A 20,435-nucleotide genomic window follows, 5' to 3' on the forward strand; every position below is an offset into this window, starting at 1 on the left:
GAGAAACCTAAACCTAACAGCAAGAACTACTCAGACATATTCACAAAGCACATAGTTATGATGGTCTGAATAATACCCAATAGATAAATAAAAACAGAATAGAGTAAGAAACAAAGGGAATTCAAGATCTTCCCTCTCTCAAGGTGTACAGATCTCTCTCTCCAATCCTAAGCTCTCTCTCTCCAGAATAGTATGAAGCATAGCCGTCAACAATGGCTTAGAAACAGTAAAATAGGGTTTCTGGTCGTCAAAGGGTATTCTGGTAATTTGGGTTTGATTATGGGCTTCAGCGATCATAAAATATGCTCAGCCCATATTCTGGCATCACTGTCGATCGACACCAATGCTGCAACATCGATCGACAGTCCTTCATCTCCTCGACAGCTTCCTCTCGCGAGGCAGAATGACCACTCTTCGGTAAAACGGGCATAACTGCTGCTACAGGATGCGGATTGACCTCAAACCGGTGGCATTGGAAAGCTAACTCAACGCTCTATCTTGTGTCAAAAGATGGGCTCAATCTAACTGTGGGAAGGTCTCCATCCATAGCTAGACATCTGATGCGTCTGTGCAGTATTACATATATCAACCTATTGAGAAACCTAAACCTAACAGAAAAAACTACTCAGACATATTCACAAAGCACATAGTTATGATGGTCTGAATAATACCCAATAGATAAATAAAAACAGAATAGAGTAAGAAACAAAGGGAGTTCAAGATCTTCCCTCTCTCAAGGTGTACAGATCTCTCTCTCCAATCCTAAGCTCTCTCTCTCCAGAATAGTATGAAGCATAGCCGTCAACAATGGCTTAGAAACAGTAAAATAGGGTTTCTGGTCGTCAAAGGGTATTCTGGTAATTTGGGTTTGATTATGGGCTTCAGCGATCATAAAATATGCTCAGCCCATATTCTGGCATCACTGTCGATCGACACCAATGCTGCAACATCGATCGACAGTCCTTCATCTCCTCGACAGCTTCCTCTCGCTAGGCAGAATGACCACTCTTCGGTAAAACGGGCATAACTGCTGCTACAGGATGCGGATTGACCTCAAACCGGTGGCATTGGAAAGCTAACTCAACGCTCTATCTTGTGTCAAAAGATGGGCTCAATCTAACTGTGGGAAGGTCTCCATCCATAGCTAGACATCTGATGCGTCTGTGCAGTATTACATATATCAACCTATTGAGAAACCTAAACCTAACAGAAAAAACTACTCAGACATATTCACAAAGCACATAGTTATGATGGTCTGAATAATACCCAATAGATAAATAAAAACAGAATAGAGTAAGAAACAAAGGGAATTCAAGATCTTCCCTCTCTCAAGGTGTACAGATCTCTCTCTCCAATCCTAAGCTCTCTCTCTCCAGAATAGTATGAAGCATAGCCGTCAACAATGGCTTAGAAACAGTAAAATAGGGTTTCTGGTCGTCAAAGGGTATTCTGGTAATTTGGGTTTGATTATGGGCTTCAGCGATCATAAAATATGCTCAGCCCATATTCTGGCATCACTGTCGATCGACACCAATGCTGCAACATCGATCGACAGTCCTTCATCTCCTCGACAGCTTCCTCTCGCGAGGCAGAATGACCACTCTTCGGTAAAACGGGCATAACTGCTGCTACAGGATGCGGATTGACCTCAAACCGGTGGCATTGGAAAGCTAACTCAACCCTCTATCTTGTGTCAAAAGATGGGCTCAATCTAACTGTGGCAAGGTCTCCATCCATAGCTAGACATCTGATGCGTCTGTGCAGTATTACATATATCAACCTATTGAGAAACCTAAACCTAACAGCAAGAACTACTCAGACATATTCACAAAGCACATAGTTATGATGGTCTGAATAATACCCAATAGATAAATAAAAACAGAATAGAGTAAGAAACAAAGGGAATTCAAGATCTTCCCTCTCTCAAGGTGTACAGATCTCTCTCTCCAATCCTAAGCTCTCTCTCTCCAGAATAGTATGAAGCATAGCCGTCAACAATGGCTTAGAAACAGTAAAATAGGGTTTCTGGTCGTCAAAGGGTATTCTGGTAATTTGGGTTTGATTATGGGCTTCAGCGATCATAAAATATGCTCAGCCCATATTCTGGCATCACTGTCGATCGACACCAATGCTGCAACATCGATCGACAGTCCTTCATCTCCTCGACAGCTTCCTCTCGCTAGGCAGAATGACCACTCTTCGGTAAAACGGGCATAACTGCTGCTACAGGATGCGGATTGACCTCAAACCGGTGGCATTGGAAAGCTAACTCAACGCTCTATCTTGTGTCAAAAGATGGGCTCAATCTAACTGTGGGAAGGTCTCCATCCATAGCTAGACATCTGATGCGTCTGTGCAGTATTACATATATCAACCTATTGAGAAACCTAAACCTAACAGCAAGAACTACTCAGACATATTCACAAAGCACATAGTTATGATGGTCTGAATAATACCCAATAGATAAATAAAAACCGAATAGAGTAAGAAACAAAGGGAGTTCAAGATCTTCCCTCTCTCAAGGTGTACAGATCTCTCTCTCCAATCCTAAGCTCTCTCTCTCCAGAATAGTATGAAGCATAGCCGTCAACAATGGCTTAGAAACAGTAAAATAGGGTTTCTGGTCGTCAAAGGGTATTCTGGTAATTTGGGTTTGATTATGGGCTTCAGCGATCATAAAATATGCTCAGCCCATATTCTGGCATCACTGTCGATCGACACCAATGCTGCAACATCGATCGACAGTCCTTCATCTCCTCGACAGCTTCCTCTCGCTAGGCAGAATGACCACTCTTCGGTAAAACGAGCATAACTGCTGCTACAGGATGCGGATTGACCTCAAACCGGTGGCATTGGAAAGCTAACTCAACCTCTATCTTGTGTCAAAAGATGGGCTCAATCTAACTGTGGCAAGGTCTCCATCCATAGCTAGACATCTGATGCGTCTGTGCAGTATTACATATATCAACCTATTGAGAAACCTAAACCTAACAGCAAGAACTACTCAGACATATTCACAAAGCACATAGTTATGATGGTCTGAATAATACCCAATAGATAAATAAAAACAGAATAGAGTAAGAAACAAAGGGAATTCAAGATCTTCCCTCTCTCAAGGTGTACAGATCTCTCTCTCCAATCCTAAGCTCTCTCTCTCCAGAATAGTATGAAGCATAGCCGTCAACAATGGCTTAGAAACAGTAAAATAGGGTTTCTGGTCGTCAAAGGGTATTCTGGTAATTTGGGTTTGATTATGGGCTTCAGCGATCATAAAATATGCTCAGCCCATATTCTGGCATCACTGTCGATCGACACCAATGCTGCAACATCGATCGACAGTCCTTCATCTCCTCGACAGCTTCCTCTCGCTAGGCAGAATGACCACTCTTCGGTAAAACGGGCATAACTGCTGCTACAGGATGCGGATTGACCTCAAACCGGTGGCATTGGAAAGCTAACTCAACCCTCTATCTTGTGTCAAAAGATGGGCTCAATCTAACTGTGGGAAGGTCTCCATCCATAGCTAGACATCTGATGCGTCTGTGCAGTATTACATATATCAACCTATTGAGAAACCTAAACCTAACAGCAAGAACTACTCAGACATATTCACAAAGCACATAGTTATGATGGTCTGAATAATACCCAATAGATAAATAAAAACAGAATAGAGTAAGAAACAAAGGGAATTCAAGATCTTCCCTCTCTCAAGGTGTACAGATCTCTCTCTCCAATCCTAAGCTCTCTCTCTCCAGAATAGTATGAAGCATAGCCGTCAACAATGGCTTAGAAACAGTAAAATAGGGTTTCTGGTCGTCAAAGGGTATTCTGGTAATTTGGGTTTGATTATGGGCTTCAGCGATCATAAAATATGCTCAGCCCATATTCTGGCATCACTGTCGATCGACACCAATGCTGCAACATCGATCGACAGTCCTTCATCTCCTCGACAGCTTCCTCTCGCGAGGCAGAATGACCACTCTTCGGTAAAACGGGCATAACTGCTGCTACAGGATGCGGATTGACCTCAAACCGGTGGCATTGGAAAGCTAACTCAACGCTCTATTTTGTGTCAAAAGATGGGCTCAATCTAACTGTGGGAAGGTCTCCATCCATAGCTAGACATCTGATGCGTCTGTGCAGTATTACATATATCAACCTATTGAGAAACCTAAACCTAACAGAAAAACTACTCAGACATATTCACAAAGCACATAGTTATGATGGTCTGAATAATACCCAATAGATAAATAAAAACCGAATAGAGTAAGAAACAAAGGGAGTTCAAGATCTTCCCTCTCTCAAGGTGTACAGATCTCTCTCTCCAATCCTAAGCTCTCTCTCTCCAGAATAGTATGAAGCATAGCCGTCAACAATGGCTTAGAAACAGTAAAATAGGGTTTCTGGTCGTCAAAGGGTATTCTGGTAATTTGGGTTTGATTATGGGCTTCAGCGATCATAAAATATGCTCAGCCCATATTCTGGCATCACTGTCGATCGACACCAATGCTGCAACATCGATCGACAGTCCTTCATCTCCTCGACAGCTTCCTCTCGCTAGGCAGAATGACCACTCTTCGGTAAAACGAGCATAACTGCTGCTACAGGATGCGGATTGACCTCAAACCGGTGGCATTGGAAAGCTAACTCAACGCTCTATCTTGTGTCAAAAGATGGGCTCAATCTAACTGTGGGAAGGTCTCCATCCATAGCTAGACATCTGATGCGTCTGTGCAGTATTACATATATCAACCTATTGAGAAACCTAAACCTAACAGCAAGAACTACTCAGACATATTCACAAAGCACATAGTTATGATGGTCTGAATAATACCCAATAGATAAATAAAAACCGAATAGAGTAAGAAACAAAGGGAGTTCAAGATCTTCCCTCTCTCAAGGTGTACAGATCTCTCTCTCCAATCCTAAGCTCTCTCTCTCCAGAATAGTATGAAGCATAGCCGTCAACAATGGCTTAGAAACAGTAAAATAGGGTTTCTGGTCGTCAAAGGGTATTCTGGTAATTTGGGTTTGATTATGGGCTTCAGCGATCATAAAATATGCTCAGCCCATATTCTGGCATCACTGTCGATCGACACCAATGCTGCAACATCGATCGACAGTCCTTCATCTCCTCGACAGCTTCCTCTCGCTAGGCAGAATGACCACGCTTCGGTAAAACGAGCATAACTGCTGCTACAGAATGCGGATTGACCTCAAACCGGTGGCATTGGAAAGCTAACTCAACCGTCTATCTTGTGTCAAAAGATGGGCTCAATCTAACTGTGGCAAGGTCTCCATCCATAGCTAGACATCTGATGCGTCTGTGCAGTATTACATATATCAACCTATTGAGAAACCTAAACCTAACAGCAAGAACTACTCAGACATATTCACAAAGCACATAGTTATGATGGTCTGAATAATACCCAATAGATAAATAAAAACAGAATAGAGTAAGAAACAAAGGGAATTCAAGATCTTCCCTCTCTCAAGGTGTACAGATCTCTCTCTCCAATCCTAAGCTCTCTCTCTCCAGAATAGTATGAAGCATAGCCGTCAACAATGGCTTAGAAACAGTAAAATAGGGTTTTTGGTCGTCAAAGGGTATTCTGGTAATTTGGGTTTGATTATGGGCTTCAGCGATCATAAAATATGCTCAGCCCATATTCTGGCATCACCTAACTGAGGGAAGGTCTCCATCCATAGCTAGACATCTGATGCGTCTGTGCAGTATTACATATATCAACCTATTGAGAAACCTAAACCTAACAGCAAGAACTACTCAGACATATTCACAAAGCACATAGTTATGATGGTCTGAATAATACCCAATAGATAAATAAAAACCGAATAGAGTAAGAAACAAAGGGAGTTCAAGATCTTCCCTCTCTCAAGGTGTACAGATCTCTCTCTCCAATCCTAAGCTCTCTCTCTCCAGAATAGTATGAAGCATAGCCGTCAACAATGGCTTAGAAACAGTAAAATAGGGTTTCTGGTCGTCAAAGGGTATTCTGGTAAATTGGGTTTGATTATGGGCTTCAGCGATCATAAAATATGCTCAGCCCATATTCTGGCATCACTGTCGATCGACATCAATGCTGCAACATCGATCGACAGTCCTTCATCTCCTCGACAGCTTCCTCTCGCTAGGCAGAATGACCACTCTTCGGTAAAACGAGCATAACTACTGCTACAGGATGCGGATTGACCTCAAACCGGTGGCATTGGAAAGCTAACTCAACGCTCTATCTTGTGTCAAAAGATGGGCTCAATCTAACTGTGGGAAGGTCTCCATCCATAGCTAGACATCTGATACGTCTGTGCAGTATTACATATATCAACCTATTGAGAAACCTAAACCTAACAGCAAGAACTACTCATACATATTCACAAAGCACATAGTTATGATGGTCTGAATAATACCCAAAAGATAAATAAAAACCGAATAGAGTAAGAAACAAAGGGAGTTCAAGATCTTCCCTCTCTCAAGGTGTACAGATCTCTCTCTCCAAGCCTAAGCTCTCTCTCTCCAGAATAGTAAGAAGCATAGCCGTCAACAATGGCTTAGAAACAGTAAAATAGGGTTTCTGGCCGTCAAAGGGTATTCTGGTAATTTGGGTTTGATTATGCGCTTCAGCAATCATAAAATATGCTCAGCCCACATTTTGGCATCACTGTCGATCGACACCAATGCTGCAACATCGATCGACAGTCCTTCATCTCCTCGACAGCTTCCTCTCGCGAGGCAGAATGACCACTCTTCGGTAAAACAGACATAACTTCTGCTACAGTATGCGGATTGACTTCAAACCGGTGGCATTGGAAAGCTAACTCAACGCTCTATCTTGTGTCAAAAGATGGGCCCAATCTAACTGTTGGAAGATCTCCATTCATAGCTAGACATCTGATGCATCTGTGCAGTATTACATATATCAACCTATTGAGAAACCTAAACCTAACAGCAAGAACTACTCAGACATATTCACAAAGCACATAGTTATGATGGTCTGAATAATACCCAATAGATAAATAAAAACAAAATAGAGTAAGAAACAAAGGGAGTTCAAGATCTTCCCTCTCTCAAGGTGTACAGATCTCTCTCTCCAATCCTAAGCTCTCTCTCTCCAGAATAGTATGAAGCATAGCCATCAACAATGATTGCTAGGGGAAGTCTTTTTCTTAGAGGATCTCTTTTTTGAAGTCATTTTTTAGACAAAAACTTTGACACAAACGTAAAGAGAGAGAGGATAAGATAAATTTCTACCTTGGAGAAATTTTCTTGTGAAGAGAAGCTAATGAAGACTTTGAAAAAAAAAATTACTCCACCTATATATATGAAAAAATGGTACAATTCATTCTCGGACTTTCGGCAAACGATTACGTCTAATTCCATCAAAACAAGTCATACCGCAAGCTAGGACCTCACACCCAGGTCCGCGGATCCTAGCTAGCTGGGGGGCTAACTATTGGGGTCAAAACCGGTCACGACGGAATCAATACCTGAAAGTTCCCGGAAAACCGACTCTCGATCGATCCTTGAAAACTAGACATTCTTGGAAAATCCTACAGATGCCAAATGAGTTGTATTGCATGATAATGTAGAGCTCAACTAGAAACAACAAGTCAATCAGCTCTCGTGTTTCTAGACTTGTCTATTAACTAGATCTAATGACCAAACAATGTGTCGTCGATCAATAGCAAAGTGTCGATCGATTATCCTATAGGGATATCGATCGATACACCTTTCACTCCGTCGATCGATTATCCAGTATGGATATCGATCGACGCGCTTCTAGTTAAGCTTTATGCGCGGGTTGAATGATGCTCACTAAGGTCACTAGATCAGCTCTCGCCTTACTCTTGGCAAGAAACTTAGCTCAATTAGAATGGTTTCAGGATGAGAATGAAGATATCGCTTTTATCTAACAATCCTAGGGCAAGTTCTAGGTAGCTAATCTAGAATCAGGTATTAATGACAATCCAAATGATTATTTTCACAACTCAGCAATCTATAGTTGGGGCTAATCCCTCATAACCTATTTAAACCCTAAAATCTAACAATGGAACTACTCCAACATGGCCAAGCAATTCATAACAACAATTAGGTAAGAAAACTTCATTAAAATAGTAAATAGATATCAATGGAGTTCCAATCACAAATATAACTTTGGATCTTCTCTCCAATCTATCAAAATCCTAAAAACCTTTTGTTGATAATAGTAAAACAAGAAACACAATAAAAACACTCTTTGCCTCTAACATGGTGGCAAAGCTTATATAATTAGGTTAAAACTCGTCAGGGCTAATCTTGTAAATTGGTGAAGACTTGGGCTTCAAATCGGTTGTGACCAAACAAGCTTTTTGTGCGCTACGCTGTCGATCGATGTTCTGCTGTGATCATCAATCGATATTCGTTCCTCAATATCGACCGATGGTCGAGCTCGATGGTCATCTCGGGTGCTTGCTCCAAATATCTCCAAAATGCTCCAAAATCATCACTTATCTCCAAATCACTCCTGATCTTATAAATATAATAAATAGACACTATAATATAATAATTAGTAGTAAAAACAACTATAAACCATGGGTGAAAGTGGGTCAAATCCATGGTCTATTACATACACTGGGAGGATGACCTCTCTAGCGGTCTGCTTGACTTCTCCGCTGAATCCTATGAGTGGGGGTTTTCTTCGTGTTAGAGCGCTTTCCTCCAGTCCTAGATCCTGATATGTTGCTTGGAAGATGATGTTGTCGGAGCTTCCATTGTCTACCAATATACTCTACACCAGGCAATTCGCACAGTGTGCAATATCACCAAGGCGTCGTGATGTGGGGCTAGGACCTTTTCTTGCTCCTTGGCCGTGAAACTTATTTCGTCCGTACCGAAGAGCATGCGTTTTGGCTTGGCTGCCTCTAGGCCGTGCTTGGCGTTCCAGGTGCTCTTCTTCTCGGCCGCATGGCTTATGCCGCTGACTTTCGCACCTCCTGATATCAAGTGGCTCACTCGGTCCTGTCGAGGTGGCAAGGCGGAAGCAGCTTCAGTGGGCTTCCTGGATGTCTCATTGGTTAAATGGCTCTTGGCCTTCTCGGAAAGGAACTCCGAGAGGTGTCCTTTCTTGAGCAGTTCGTTGACCTCAATCCTTAATGCGATGCAGTCCTCCGTTTTATGACCGTGGTCGCGGTGTAAGTCGCACCAAAGACAAGGGTTCCAGAAAGAATTGGGTGCTTTCATCTTCTGAGGCCACTTGACCTGTTGGCCCATCTGCATCAGAACATTGACCATCTCCGGCTTTGAGATAGAGAGGTGAGAGATGTCTGGCCACGTGGACGCTGCCATCCCTTCTACCTTCTTGATAGGCCGGTTCTGGTATCTGCCCCGGCTTCTATTCCTGAAATCCTTTGTTGGTCTTGGAGAGGGTCTCTCGTCTCGCTCATTTCGGTCCGGCCTGACCGCCTTGGGGTCTTGCCTCTGTTGCGCCTTAGAACGACTGGCGACATCTTCTCCCTATTTTACATGTGCAAGGCTCGGGATAGCATATCTTCCATGGTCTTGCACTGGTATTTGGTTAGCTCCTTATAGAGGTCCCCGTGGGGGGGAGCAAGCCTCTCTTAAAGGTAGAGATTGCAGTAGGGATGTTACATTCGGGAATGCCCACCTTCTCTTGATTGAAGCGGGCTATGTAGCCTCACAAGGGTTCAGCTTGATGCTGGAGGATTTCGTATTGACCATCCGAGGTTTTCTACATGTCTCTGCTACTAGCGAATTGCTCCACGAACTTGTCGCTAAGGGTCGTAAAGGAGGATATGGACCTAGAGGGTAGGTTGATGTACCATTGCAAGGCGGGTCCGATCAGGGTTGAGCCGAATCCCTTCCACATAGTAACTTTGCGCGACTCCTCTGGGAGTGCTACAGCGAGCATCCTCTGTCTGTACTGGGCGACATGGTCATCTGGATCGCTGGTACCATCATACGCCTTTATGCTGGTAAAAGAGAATTTCCTTGGCATCTTGATCAGGGTGATCTCCTCCGTGAAAGGAGTATCGGCGTAGGAGTTGGGGTTGCTTTTCCAGATCTGGGGAGCTACCCTGGGGAGCCTTTCCACCATGGATTGCTACGTGTAAGCGGTTATAGGAGACGATGTCTTCGTTACTCCCTCGGGTGCTTCCTTATCGGGTTCCAGCTCGGATTCGCTGTCTTCCTTGTCGTAGTTCTGGGTACCGTTAGCCTTCTCGTGTGCTGCTCTGTCTCCCTGCGACGTCATGGGCGGGAGAGGTGTGTCTCCTCTGGAGTTAGGTGTCTCCAGAGTCGGCATGGGATGGATCTGAGTCTGAAAGCGGCACTTCTTGTTATTTGCCGTGTTGAGGGCTTGGTTTTCATCTCGGAGGGTAAGGTTCTCCGATTCGAGCTGGTTGAGCTTCTCGGCGCCTTGCTCCAGTCGCTTGGAATGTTCGCCGAGCCTCTCCTTCAAGTTCTGGACTTCTGAGGAGAGCTCGGGATTCTCCATGACCTCTTCTCGAGCCCTATGCAGCTTTGTAGACCATCGAGTTGCCTTGGGAGCTCGGCTTCTCTTTGGGTAGCTTCGGGTAGCTCGTTCTGCTCATCCACCGCCATTATCACATAGTTTAGATTACTCCCCTCTCTCTAGCGCCAAACTATTAGGGGATTCTTGTGTAGGATCTTTGTAAGTACTATGGAACGATGGACAAGCCTTGGTTTCGTATAGATTTGAAGATAATAAGACTTGAAGAGATGTTTTATTGAGTAAACAAGCTGGAACTACAATAGATTGAGTAGGAACCCTAGTTCTAGCCGTCTAGCTCTAATCTCTAGGTCTTCAAGAAGTCGATCCCTTGTTCTAGGGTTTGAGCTCCCCATATATAGTCGTTTTGAGGTTGGCCTGAATCGGTTTGAGTAGCTTAAACTCCTCCATATTTGGAAATATGGAAGGTTCTCCATATCGGAAGTTTTTCATTTCCCGGAAGAAGGGGTTGGTCCCTGGGACCTGACCCAGAATGCTTCCCAGCGGGGACCCGGAGGCCGGTGTTCTGCCTAGGGTCTGGAGGAATTCAATACCTGAGTATCTTTCCCCAACATTGTGAATAATGCAATCTGAAAGGAAACTCCCAAGATCTGATTCTTTGGTCGGGGTTCCTCCTTGGATCATAACACTAACATCCTATGAGATCATCATGACGCCCTGCTCTGATGTTGGTGAACTTTGTGACACCATATCTTTAACATATTTCTTTATAGAGGGGGAAACTTTCATAGCGTCACTGAGTGGCATCGCAATGACTACTTTGTCAAAGTCTTTCTTGCAAATAGCTTTTTCTATTTTGCGCTTTGTTTTTGAGTTGATGGAAGGGAAGGGAGGTAAAGTTCTATACACCCTTTCCACCGTAGGTTCCGAAGATATTACTAGTTTTGGTGCGATAGGTGCGGGCTGTCGATCGACGTCATCCTGTGTTTCTCGAACGACATTCTCCTCATCTTTTGATTCTCCTTTTCGGTCGTTGAGATCGGGTTGAGGTTTTTCAACGTCTTTGGTTTGGTCTGGCTTTCCCTTTTTAGGGGGAAGCTCCGAATCAGGCTCGAGGTCATCAAGCACTATTGGTTGAGATCCACTCTTCCCATCTCTCTAAATATCTGTGGGTTCATCTATGACGATACCCTCTTCTACGTTCGAATTGAAGGTTTTACCGCTCCTTAAGGTGACACCCTGTTGGGGTCAAAATCGGTCACGACAGAATCAATGTCTGAAAGTCCGTAAAAATCAGCATGAACGTTTTTACGAAAAGTAATCTTCGTAAAGAAATCTTTACAAACAGCCTTGCGGTAAAATCTTGTTCAAATCTCAATCGAACCACTAAATACCGATTGTCCGAAGGCAACAGACACGTATCCAAATCGGCCACGGACAAGCTCAAGTATGGCCATCGGACCACGCACAAGCCAAGCTCGGGCGCTACGTAGCTACCGAGCACGCACACGGCTCGGTCGCTAAGTAGCAACCGAGATCAAGCCAAGCTCGGTCGCTACGTAGCGACCGAGCACAAACACGGCTCGGTCGCTACGTAGCTACCAAGCTCCAGCTAAGCTTGGTCACTACGTAGCGACTGAGCACGTACACGGCTCGGGCGCTACGTTGCGACCGAGCTCAAGCCAAGGTCGGTCGCTATGTAGCGACCGAGCTCAAGCCAAGCTTGGTTGCTACGTAGGGACCGAGCACGCACACGGCTCGGCCGCTACGTAGAGACTGAGCTCAAGCCAAGCTCGGTCGCTACGTAGTGATGAGCTCGGTCGCTACGTAGCGACCGAGTATGAACACGGCTGGGTCGCTATTTAGCGACCGAGCACGTACATGGCTCGGTCGCTACGTAGCGACCGAACTTTCCCAAAACGTCGATACGACACGAATCGATGCATTATTGTCTACTCTTTAAAGGTATCTCCCATAGGCCATGGCTAAACCATTCTTTGTTTATCATCACTCGAATTCATCAGTCAAAATTTATGATAGAAACCCTGGGAAATTTGTTTTTATCGAAGAAACCGTAATAAACGTTTCGAGTCAAAGCCGCCCAAAGAGACCTAAAACGCAACTCGAAGCCCACTTACGATTTCTTAACTGAAAACCCATAAGCCTTACGATGGTTTATGCTTGGTTCGTAGGGCAAGATAAATGTCAAGTTTCCGCGGATAAATGTGAAGTTTCCAAAGATAATCACGAAGATCGGGAAAATTGGAATATCTCCATTTTTGAGCTATGACGGCTTAAGGGCAGATGGGAAAAGGCGCAAACCAACCTAGGAGCAAGTATATAAATAGTCCTAGGTGAGAGGCAAAGGGGATTCGAGACACAGCAAACTCTCGGCACTTAGAAACTTTGAGGTATTATTCTCAACATGCTCTGTTTCTATGACTGGCACCCGATTACCAGACGAACGCCATGTGCAGTTTGATCTCTTGGTTCACTCTTGAACTACGCTTGGCTTGATCCTCGAAAGAGAAACGTAGGCAGCCTTTCATAAGGTTCTGCCCGAAATCAATCAAAACCGTTTTCATATCTTTTTTCATCTTCTGTTATCGAGCTGCGACTCAACTAGGTTTAAGGTTTTAGGTTGCTAGAACTAGGTAATTCGCTGACAGCTCTTGCGGCCAAAGCTTTTATAATCTCTTGTAATGACCGCAACGCTCTTACGCGGATTTGAAATAAGATCTACCTTTTCTATAAATTCGTTTTGTTATCGTTTCATATTGGTCACTTGTCGTTGGCTCTCGCAGAGAATCCGGGACCTCAGGGAAAGTTAGAAGGAGGAGGGGTACGGATTACTCTAACTCATAGCCGCAAAACGCTTGATCAAAACAATGTCTGGAAATAGGAAAGACAAAATCGCAGTTCGCAACAACGCTGGTAAGACAACTCCAGCTGCCACTGCGCCTATGGCCAACGCTTACGCAAGCACCACAGTTCTTGAGAGAATCGAAAACCTTGCCGCGACTTTTCGCCGCAGGAAGTGCAATGAAACGAGCTCGCGATATCTCTTTCTAAACATAAAGGGAAACGATAAATCTTATCAAACCCCGTAAGTTTGGCTCATTACCGAACTAAAGAAATCTCAACATGTAAGGGTTTTACCAAAACACGTTTTCCGAAAACTTTTCGGAAAAGTATAACTTCCTCTCCCCAAAACCGCATAAAAACCCTAGGTTAATCCCGGAAAAAGGAAGCACAGCAAATCTGGTACATAACTCGCCGCTGTACTTCTTCCGAATATCTTGCGGAAAAACCCTAGGTCAGTCGCGGAAAAAAGGAAGCACAGCAAATTTGGTACATAACTCACCGCTGTACTTCTTCCGAATATCTTTCGGAAAAACCCTAGATTTATCGTATAAAAAGGAAGCACAGCAAATCGGTTATGAAACCCCCACTGATGTACTTCTTCCATATAACTTTCAGAGAAAGGAAGTTAATTTCTATAGAATCACTCGAAACCTAAAACGGCTGACGAAGACTAAATAAAGCAAAACGGGAGATCGTATCCCCACCGCTAAAATGTTTTCTAAAGCCTAAGGTTTCGTAAGAATTCAAGTATCACTTCCATAGTAACAAATTCCGCGAGCTATCGATGTTTGTCACCTAAATCTTACTTCGGAAACAAAACTACTCGAAACTTCCACGGATCAATCCCATGGATACGAGAAAAACTTATGATTAAGTTTGGTTGTAATAATTAACCTCGTCACGGTTCTCGTACAACAAAAACTTGAAAACTTCTTTACGGAACAAATCTCGTAAAATTATGCTTGACAACATCTTGCGAAATAACCTTTGCAAAAATTAAGCTCGACAACCTTTTACGAAACAACTTTCGTAAAATTAAAATCGATAACATTGTGCGGAATAACTTTCGTAAAACTAATCTCGATATTATTTTTCGAAAAAACGTTCATAAAACTAAAGCTGGAAACATTTGACAACCTTCGAAAGTCTAACAACAATCGTAGAAAAAGAATCTCGGATAAGGAAAGAGATGGAGCGAAATCCGAGAATCAGAATTCGCCCATCCGCCTCTCTCCACGGTCTCATCATCCTTCCTCTCGCGCCTCGATCTGTCTCCAAAATCTCATCACCTGGCACATATTCCTGATCATCCTTGGCGCCTCCTGATCATCCTTGGCACCTCTTGATCATCCATGGCTATTCCTTAACTCTAAAAAAAGTTTCCGACGAGATGCTCATTCATTTTCGTAAATCCAATGATACTCAGATTGAAACATGGATCACGAAAACCGCAAATATTGACAGCAGCCTAAACACGGCCAGGAAAGCAGAGAAGTCCAGGAAGAATCTATATTCTTGCTATTCGAAATGGGCAGACAGACACGAAAAGAGTAAGGGCAAATGAGCAAGCAAAACGGAGAAGAGGCTAACATGAATCTTCAAGAGAACTAAGGTATTTCCGAGTTGAAATCAGGCTTGGAACTTTCGTAGGAAATTACTAAGAAATAGAAACGCCTTTGAGACTGCAGTAGAACTTTAAGGAACTTAAAACCTAGGTGGATAGTCTAGCGAACTAAGTCTTAGGCGATTTTTCCTGTCCCGGTATATTGTTTCATGGCTGTTCATCCAGATCTTGCAAACTGATCTAAACTCTCTAAAAATCGAGAAACGATCGCCACGCATATCCAGCTCGCTTCCTAAAGAAAGAAAAAACTAGAGACACGAACATCGTCTTAAAACCGATTTGTTTCTAGCGATTTTCTTAAAACCGACATATTCCAAGTCGTCAACTTGGAAACAACCAAATCACAGTCCCAACATCGTCTGTAAATCGTCCCGGATTATCGATCATTCCAAACCTCGGAAGAAGAAACGTACACAACCCTTCAAAGTATCGGTTCAACCATTTTCGTTCGTAAAAAAAAGGGGGAGTAGGTACATATACTATACTCGTATACTCTCAAACTTCAAAAACTTTTGCAAATCGTCAAGAAAACGCTTTCGTCAAAGAAAATCATCCCAAGTAGGCAAACGACAATCTAAAATTTGTCTAAACGCTAGCAACATATCCAGACGATCATGAACATAATCTCAAATATATACAGCATTTCTTGTCGCAATCATGCGGATAGAAAACCTGTACCAATATCAAACTGAAACTCGACGATTAGCCAAAGTCTTGAAGCCCTTTCCGGCTTTAATTAAAGCCAGTTTCGTATAAAAATTCCTACGAGTATTCTTCAAGCATCAAAGCATTTCTTTCAGTTTCCGTTGAACCAAGTGAGTCACGGAAAAGCATCGAGAACATTTGTGACGAAGAAAACTCGAGAATAAATGTAGCATCGAGCACATTAAAGGGAACACTTTCTTCCCGATCGTTGGCTAGATCTACCTCTGGTTGACCAATTCGTTCCAGAAACGAATGTGTCATGAGAATCCTCTCAAAAAACCAATGAAAAACGTTCTGCGACTAGATCGTAGTGAAATAAACTTCAGTAACACTCCATGAGTAACTCCAAGCAACTTTCACCTAAGATAGAAATCACAGCAGAAACATTCTCGTAAAACCCGCAGAAACAACGCTACTTTGACAGGTGTATATATATCACCGATTTACAATCTTCGTAAAACCGGTCCCCATTACTTACACGAAAAATCCTTCGTACAATCAGACCAAGTCTTACGAAGAAACTTTTGAAAGTAAACATAACTGGTTTTACGAAGAAGTATATTTTGTATAGCAAACACAAAGCTGTAAAATCTGACTTTGGATGACCAATCTAAAGAGAGATATCTTCGCATTACGATTTAATAGATCTCGTATTTTAGCCATGCGGCTCACTAGCTTCTGCGTTTCGTTCCCCTTGGTCACATCCGAGCAGGCAATCGTCCCGCAACTGACTCCGCACTGGTTCTGTATCAAACCTCTTAGGCTACGTCTTCCTCAGACAAAAACTAATCAATTTTCATAAGACTATAGGTAATATTATACAAAACATTCATCGTATAACTGAAACCTAAAGCATAGAATCGTTTTCTATGACTATCAGCCATCTTAACACGGATAACCTTGGCAAACTTGGCCTATCAATCTCGACAAGCGCTCTTTGGCCCTCAGTCAATTACGCCTTCCAGTAAATGTCCAAACCAGAATTTGCCATTCCCTCTAAGGACAATCGTAAACTAACACGGCTTTGGTGTTAACACAAAAGTGCCATGGGTTAATCCTTTACCAACAACGTCCTTGGGTATAAAGCTGAGCACAACCTTCATGCAAAGCTAAAACAATTGAGCGACCACCGCTCCAATAACTTGACGGCTAAACGGTAATCCGTAATTTGTCTTGAAATGCCAAGTAACAATTACACAAACAATTATCGTATGACCCAGAAACGGGAATCATACAGTAAATTCGTCATAACAAAACTCAGTCCTAACAACCAAACAGTTAACGGAAAGGTTGAACTTGTCAAAAATCGACCAAGTTCCATATACTACGATTCACGTTAAGCCCACTGTGTTTTACTCGTAAAATGCGGCATGTAAGGAAAAATTCCTAACAAAGCTTCTAGAGCTATACGAAACATCCTCAAAAATGCATGAAATAGAACTCGGAAGGCCAACACTTCACAAAGCACTATGAAGGAAAACGCTTCTTCCCATGGACAAATTTACGCGACCCCTCAGTCCTAATTCCTCGATCGTAAATCAAATTATTAGCATCCAAACAGGAACAACAATTTTGGCTGCGAACATCCGTAGACAGAAAAGAATATTTCTCAAACGCAGGGCTAAGACTAAACCCTTGCAATATCGCGAAACATCTTCAAGCCCGCAAACATTTCAAGCATGAAATCCGAAATACGAAAGAAAAAATCTATCTTCAGCATTGCGAGACGTTGCAGACGCCTGAAGAACCATTTTTCGACAAAATTACCTTCCTCGATAAAGGCACCTTCATAGAAGACCAAACAGTCATACATACTAACATCTTCTCAAACACGTAATCTTCGCGAAGACTCAAAAACGGTAATATCTACCGATAAGTTTGTTGCTGATCACAACAAAAGTCGTAAAGTATAAAAAAATCTCAGATTTAGGAATTTGATGCTTACTAACTCATTGATCAAAGCAGCTCGATATCCAATTAGAATGCCCACTCTCCCTATGTTACGCTTCACAAAAAGGGAGCAGCCGGAATCGTAGCTCTGCCTTTCCCAGTCAAGCAGAGATTGGGGCCCTGCCGGTTGATTTGGATATCTTCCTAGCCATTTACTGGTCGGATTAGTTGATTATGTTGAAGTTCGTGAAAGTGAGATGCGAGAAAAGGCAGGAATATATATAAGCTTTGACGCTGCGGGAATCGCAAGAGTTGAATGCATGTCGAGTGTCAAAGTAGTTAATAGGGTTATTAGGAGCCATTGTTGTGGGGTTCAGACATTGAAGAAGTGAAACGGAAGAGTCGTAATAGTTGATATTTGGCGATGAGAAAGAATCAAATTCTGTTGTGACCGACATGGGGTTCAATTATTCTATTATGACCCCATGTCTATTTGATTTTATTTTTTATTTAAATTTAAGTCAAAAAGTAGGTAAAATAACTAAAAACCCTAAATTGTTTAAGTTATTTATATATCCATGTCATTCCTATTTTACCCAAAATCCGACCCGACCCAAATCCGACCCGACTTTCAACCCTAATTATTCTTTTTCTTTTTCCTCTTTCTCCATTGTTGTGTCTTTCACGACGGAATCAATGTCTGAAAGTCCGTAAAAATCTGCATGAACGTTTTTACGAAAAGTAATCTTCGTAAAGAAATTTTTACGAAGAGCATTGCTGTAAAATCTTGTTGAAATCTCAATCGAACCACTACATACCGATTCTCCGAAGGCAACAGACACGTATCCAAATCGGCCACTGACAAGCTCAAGTATGGCCATCGGACCACGCACAAGCCAAGCTTGGTCACTACGGGGCGACCGAGCACGCACACGGCTCGGTCGCTACGTAGCGACCGAGCACGAACACGGCTCGGTCGCTACGTAGCGACCGAGCTCTAGCCAATCTCGGTCGCTACGTAGCGACCGAGCACGAACACGGCTTGGTCGCTACGTAGCGACCGAGCACGAACACGGCTTGGTCGCTACGTTGCGACCGAGCTCGAGCCAAGCTCAGTCGCTCATAGCGACCAAGCACGAACACGGCTCGGTCGCTGCGTAGCGACCAAACTTTCGCAAAACGTCGATACGACACGAATCCATGCATTCTTGTCTACTCTTTAAAGCTATCTACCGTAGGCCAAGGCTAAACCATTCTTTGTTTCTCATCACTCGAAGTCATCAGTCAAACTTTATGATAAAAGCCGCGGGAAGTTTGTTTTTATCGAAGAAACCGTAATAAACTTTTCGAGTCAACGACGGCCGTAAGAGACCTAAAACGCAACTCGAAGCCCACTTACGATTTCTTAACTGAAAACCTATAAGCCTTATGACGGTTTATGCTTGGTTCGTAAGGCAAGATAAATGTCAAGTTTCCGCGGATAAATGTGAAGTTTCCGAAGATAATCACGAGGATCGGGAAAGGCGCAAACCGACCTAGGAGCAACTATATAAGGAGTCCTAGGTGAGAGGCAAAGGGGATTCGAGACACAGCAAACTCTCGGCACTTAGAAACTTTGATGTATTATTCTCAACATGCTCTTTTTCTATGACTGGCACCCGATTACCAGACGAACGCCACAAGCAGTTCGATCTCTTGGTTCACTCTTGAACTACGTTTGGCTTGATCCTCGAAAGAGACACGTAGGCAGCCTTTCATAAGGTTCGGTCCGAAATCAATCAAAACCATTTTCATATCTTTTTCGTCTTTTGTTATCGAGCTGCGACTCAACTAGGTTTAAGGTTTTAGGTTGCTAGAACTTGGTAATTCGCTGACAGCTCTTGCGACCGAAGCTTTTATAATCTCTTGTAGTGATCGCAGCGCTCTTACGCGGATTCGAAATAAGATCTACCTTTTCTATAAATTCGTTTTTTTATCGTTTCAGATTTTCCGCATTTATTTGGTCACTTGTCGTTGGCTCTCGCATAGAATCCGGGACCTCAGGGAAAGTTAGGGTTTCCTGACTTTCCTCCGATTATGGAAATCGACGGTGTGAATTTCTGTTCCCACACAGCCCTTACTTGGCGTCGAGGATTAGTGTCAGTTCTTCCTGGAAGAAGTTCTTCTTCCCTCTTTATAGGTATCACAAGCTGTGCTAATTGACTATTTAATCGCTTAATATGTTCACTTATGATTTCAATTTTTTTTATCAGCTCACAGTGAACTAAGTCTATCTTTCCACCAAGATTGGCGGCTATCTTCCGATTTCCAGTGAAAGCTTGGTCTAACCTAGATTTAGCCTTTCCTTTGTGATGGCTGTAGGTTTTGTCATATATGGGTTATGTTTGTCCTTCGAGATTCGACGGGTTATCGTATTCTATTTTGAATACTCTGGATCTTTTTGATCCGTTAAAAGGGAATGAAGCGATTCTAAGGTTTCCTTAATTTCAGTTAGCTCATCACTAGGTTCGACTTCCTTTCCTTGTTTTTCGTCATTTTCTTGAAGGCTCTAACGGTAGCTACGTTTTCTATCAGCTTAATTGCGTCTTTAGGACTCCTTGTTCTGAAATTTCCCTCGCTGGCTGTGTCAAGCGTAGTTTGGTATCGAAGGTTACACCTCCATAGAAAAAGTTGATCAGCTACGGTTCTGAGTAACCGCGATACGGGCATTCGAGTTGTAAGGCTTTAAATCTCACCCATGCATCTCTAAACAGCTCTCTTCGGCCTTGGCGAAATGTGGAAAATTTTCTCCTCACGTCCCAGTAACATGCTTCATCGAAAAAGTGATTAATTAAGACGCTACTAATCTCTTTCCAGCAGGTTAAGGA

General features: G+C 43.0%; 1 protein-coding gene across 1 annotated transcript; it reads right to left on the bottom strand.

Annotated features, from left to right (window-relative positions):
* Positions 1–8,770: 8,770 nt before the first annotated feature.
* LOC125583126 lies at positions 8,771–9,340 on the bottom strand. The gene has a single exon (XM_048749700.1). The coding sequence runs from the start codon at positions 9,338–9,340 to the stop codon at positions 8,771–8,773; it is 570 nt and encodes a 189-aa protein (XP_048605657.1).
* Positions 9,341–20,435: the final 11,095 nt, after the last annotated feature.

This window comes from Brassica napus, chromosome C3 (genome assembly GCF_020379485.1).
Source record: "Brassica napus cultivar Da-Ae chromosome C3, Da-Ae, whole genome shotgun sequence".
In the NCBI taxonomy this organism is placed as follows: Eukaryota; Viridiplantae; Streptophyta; class Magnoliopsida; order Brassicales; family Brassicaceae; genus Brassica; species Brassica napus.

Bases quoted from the DNA above. Each gene is read 5' to 3' on its own strand.
- LOC125583126 (XM_048749700.1), bottom strand. From the start codon at position 9,340: ATGGCAGCGTCCACGTGGCCAGACATCTCTCACCTCTCTATCTCAAAG.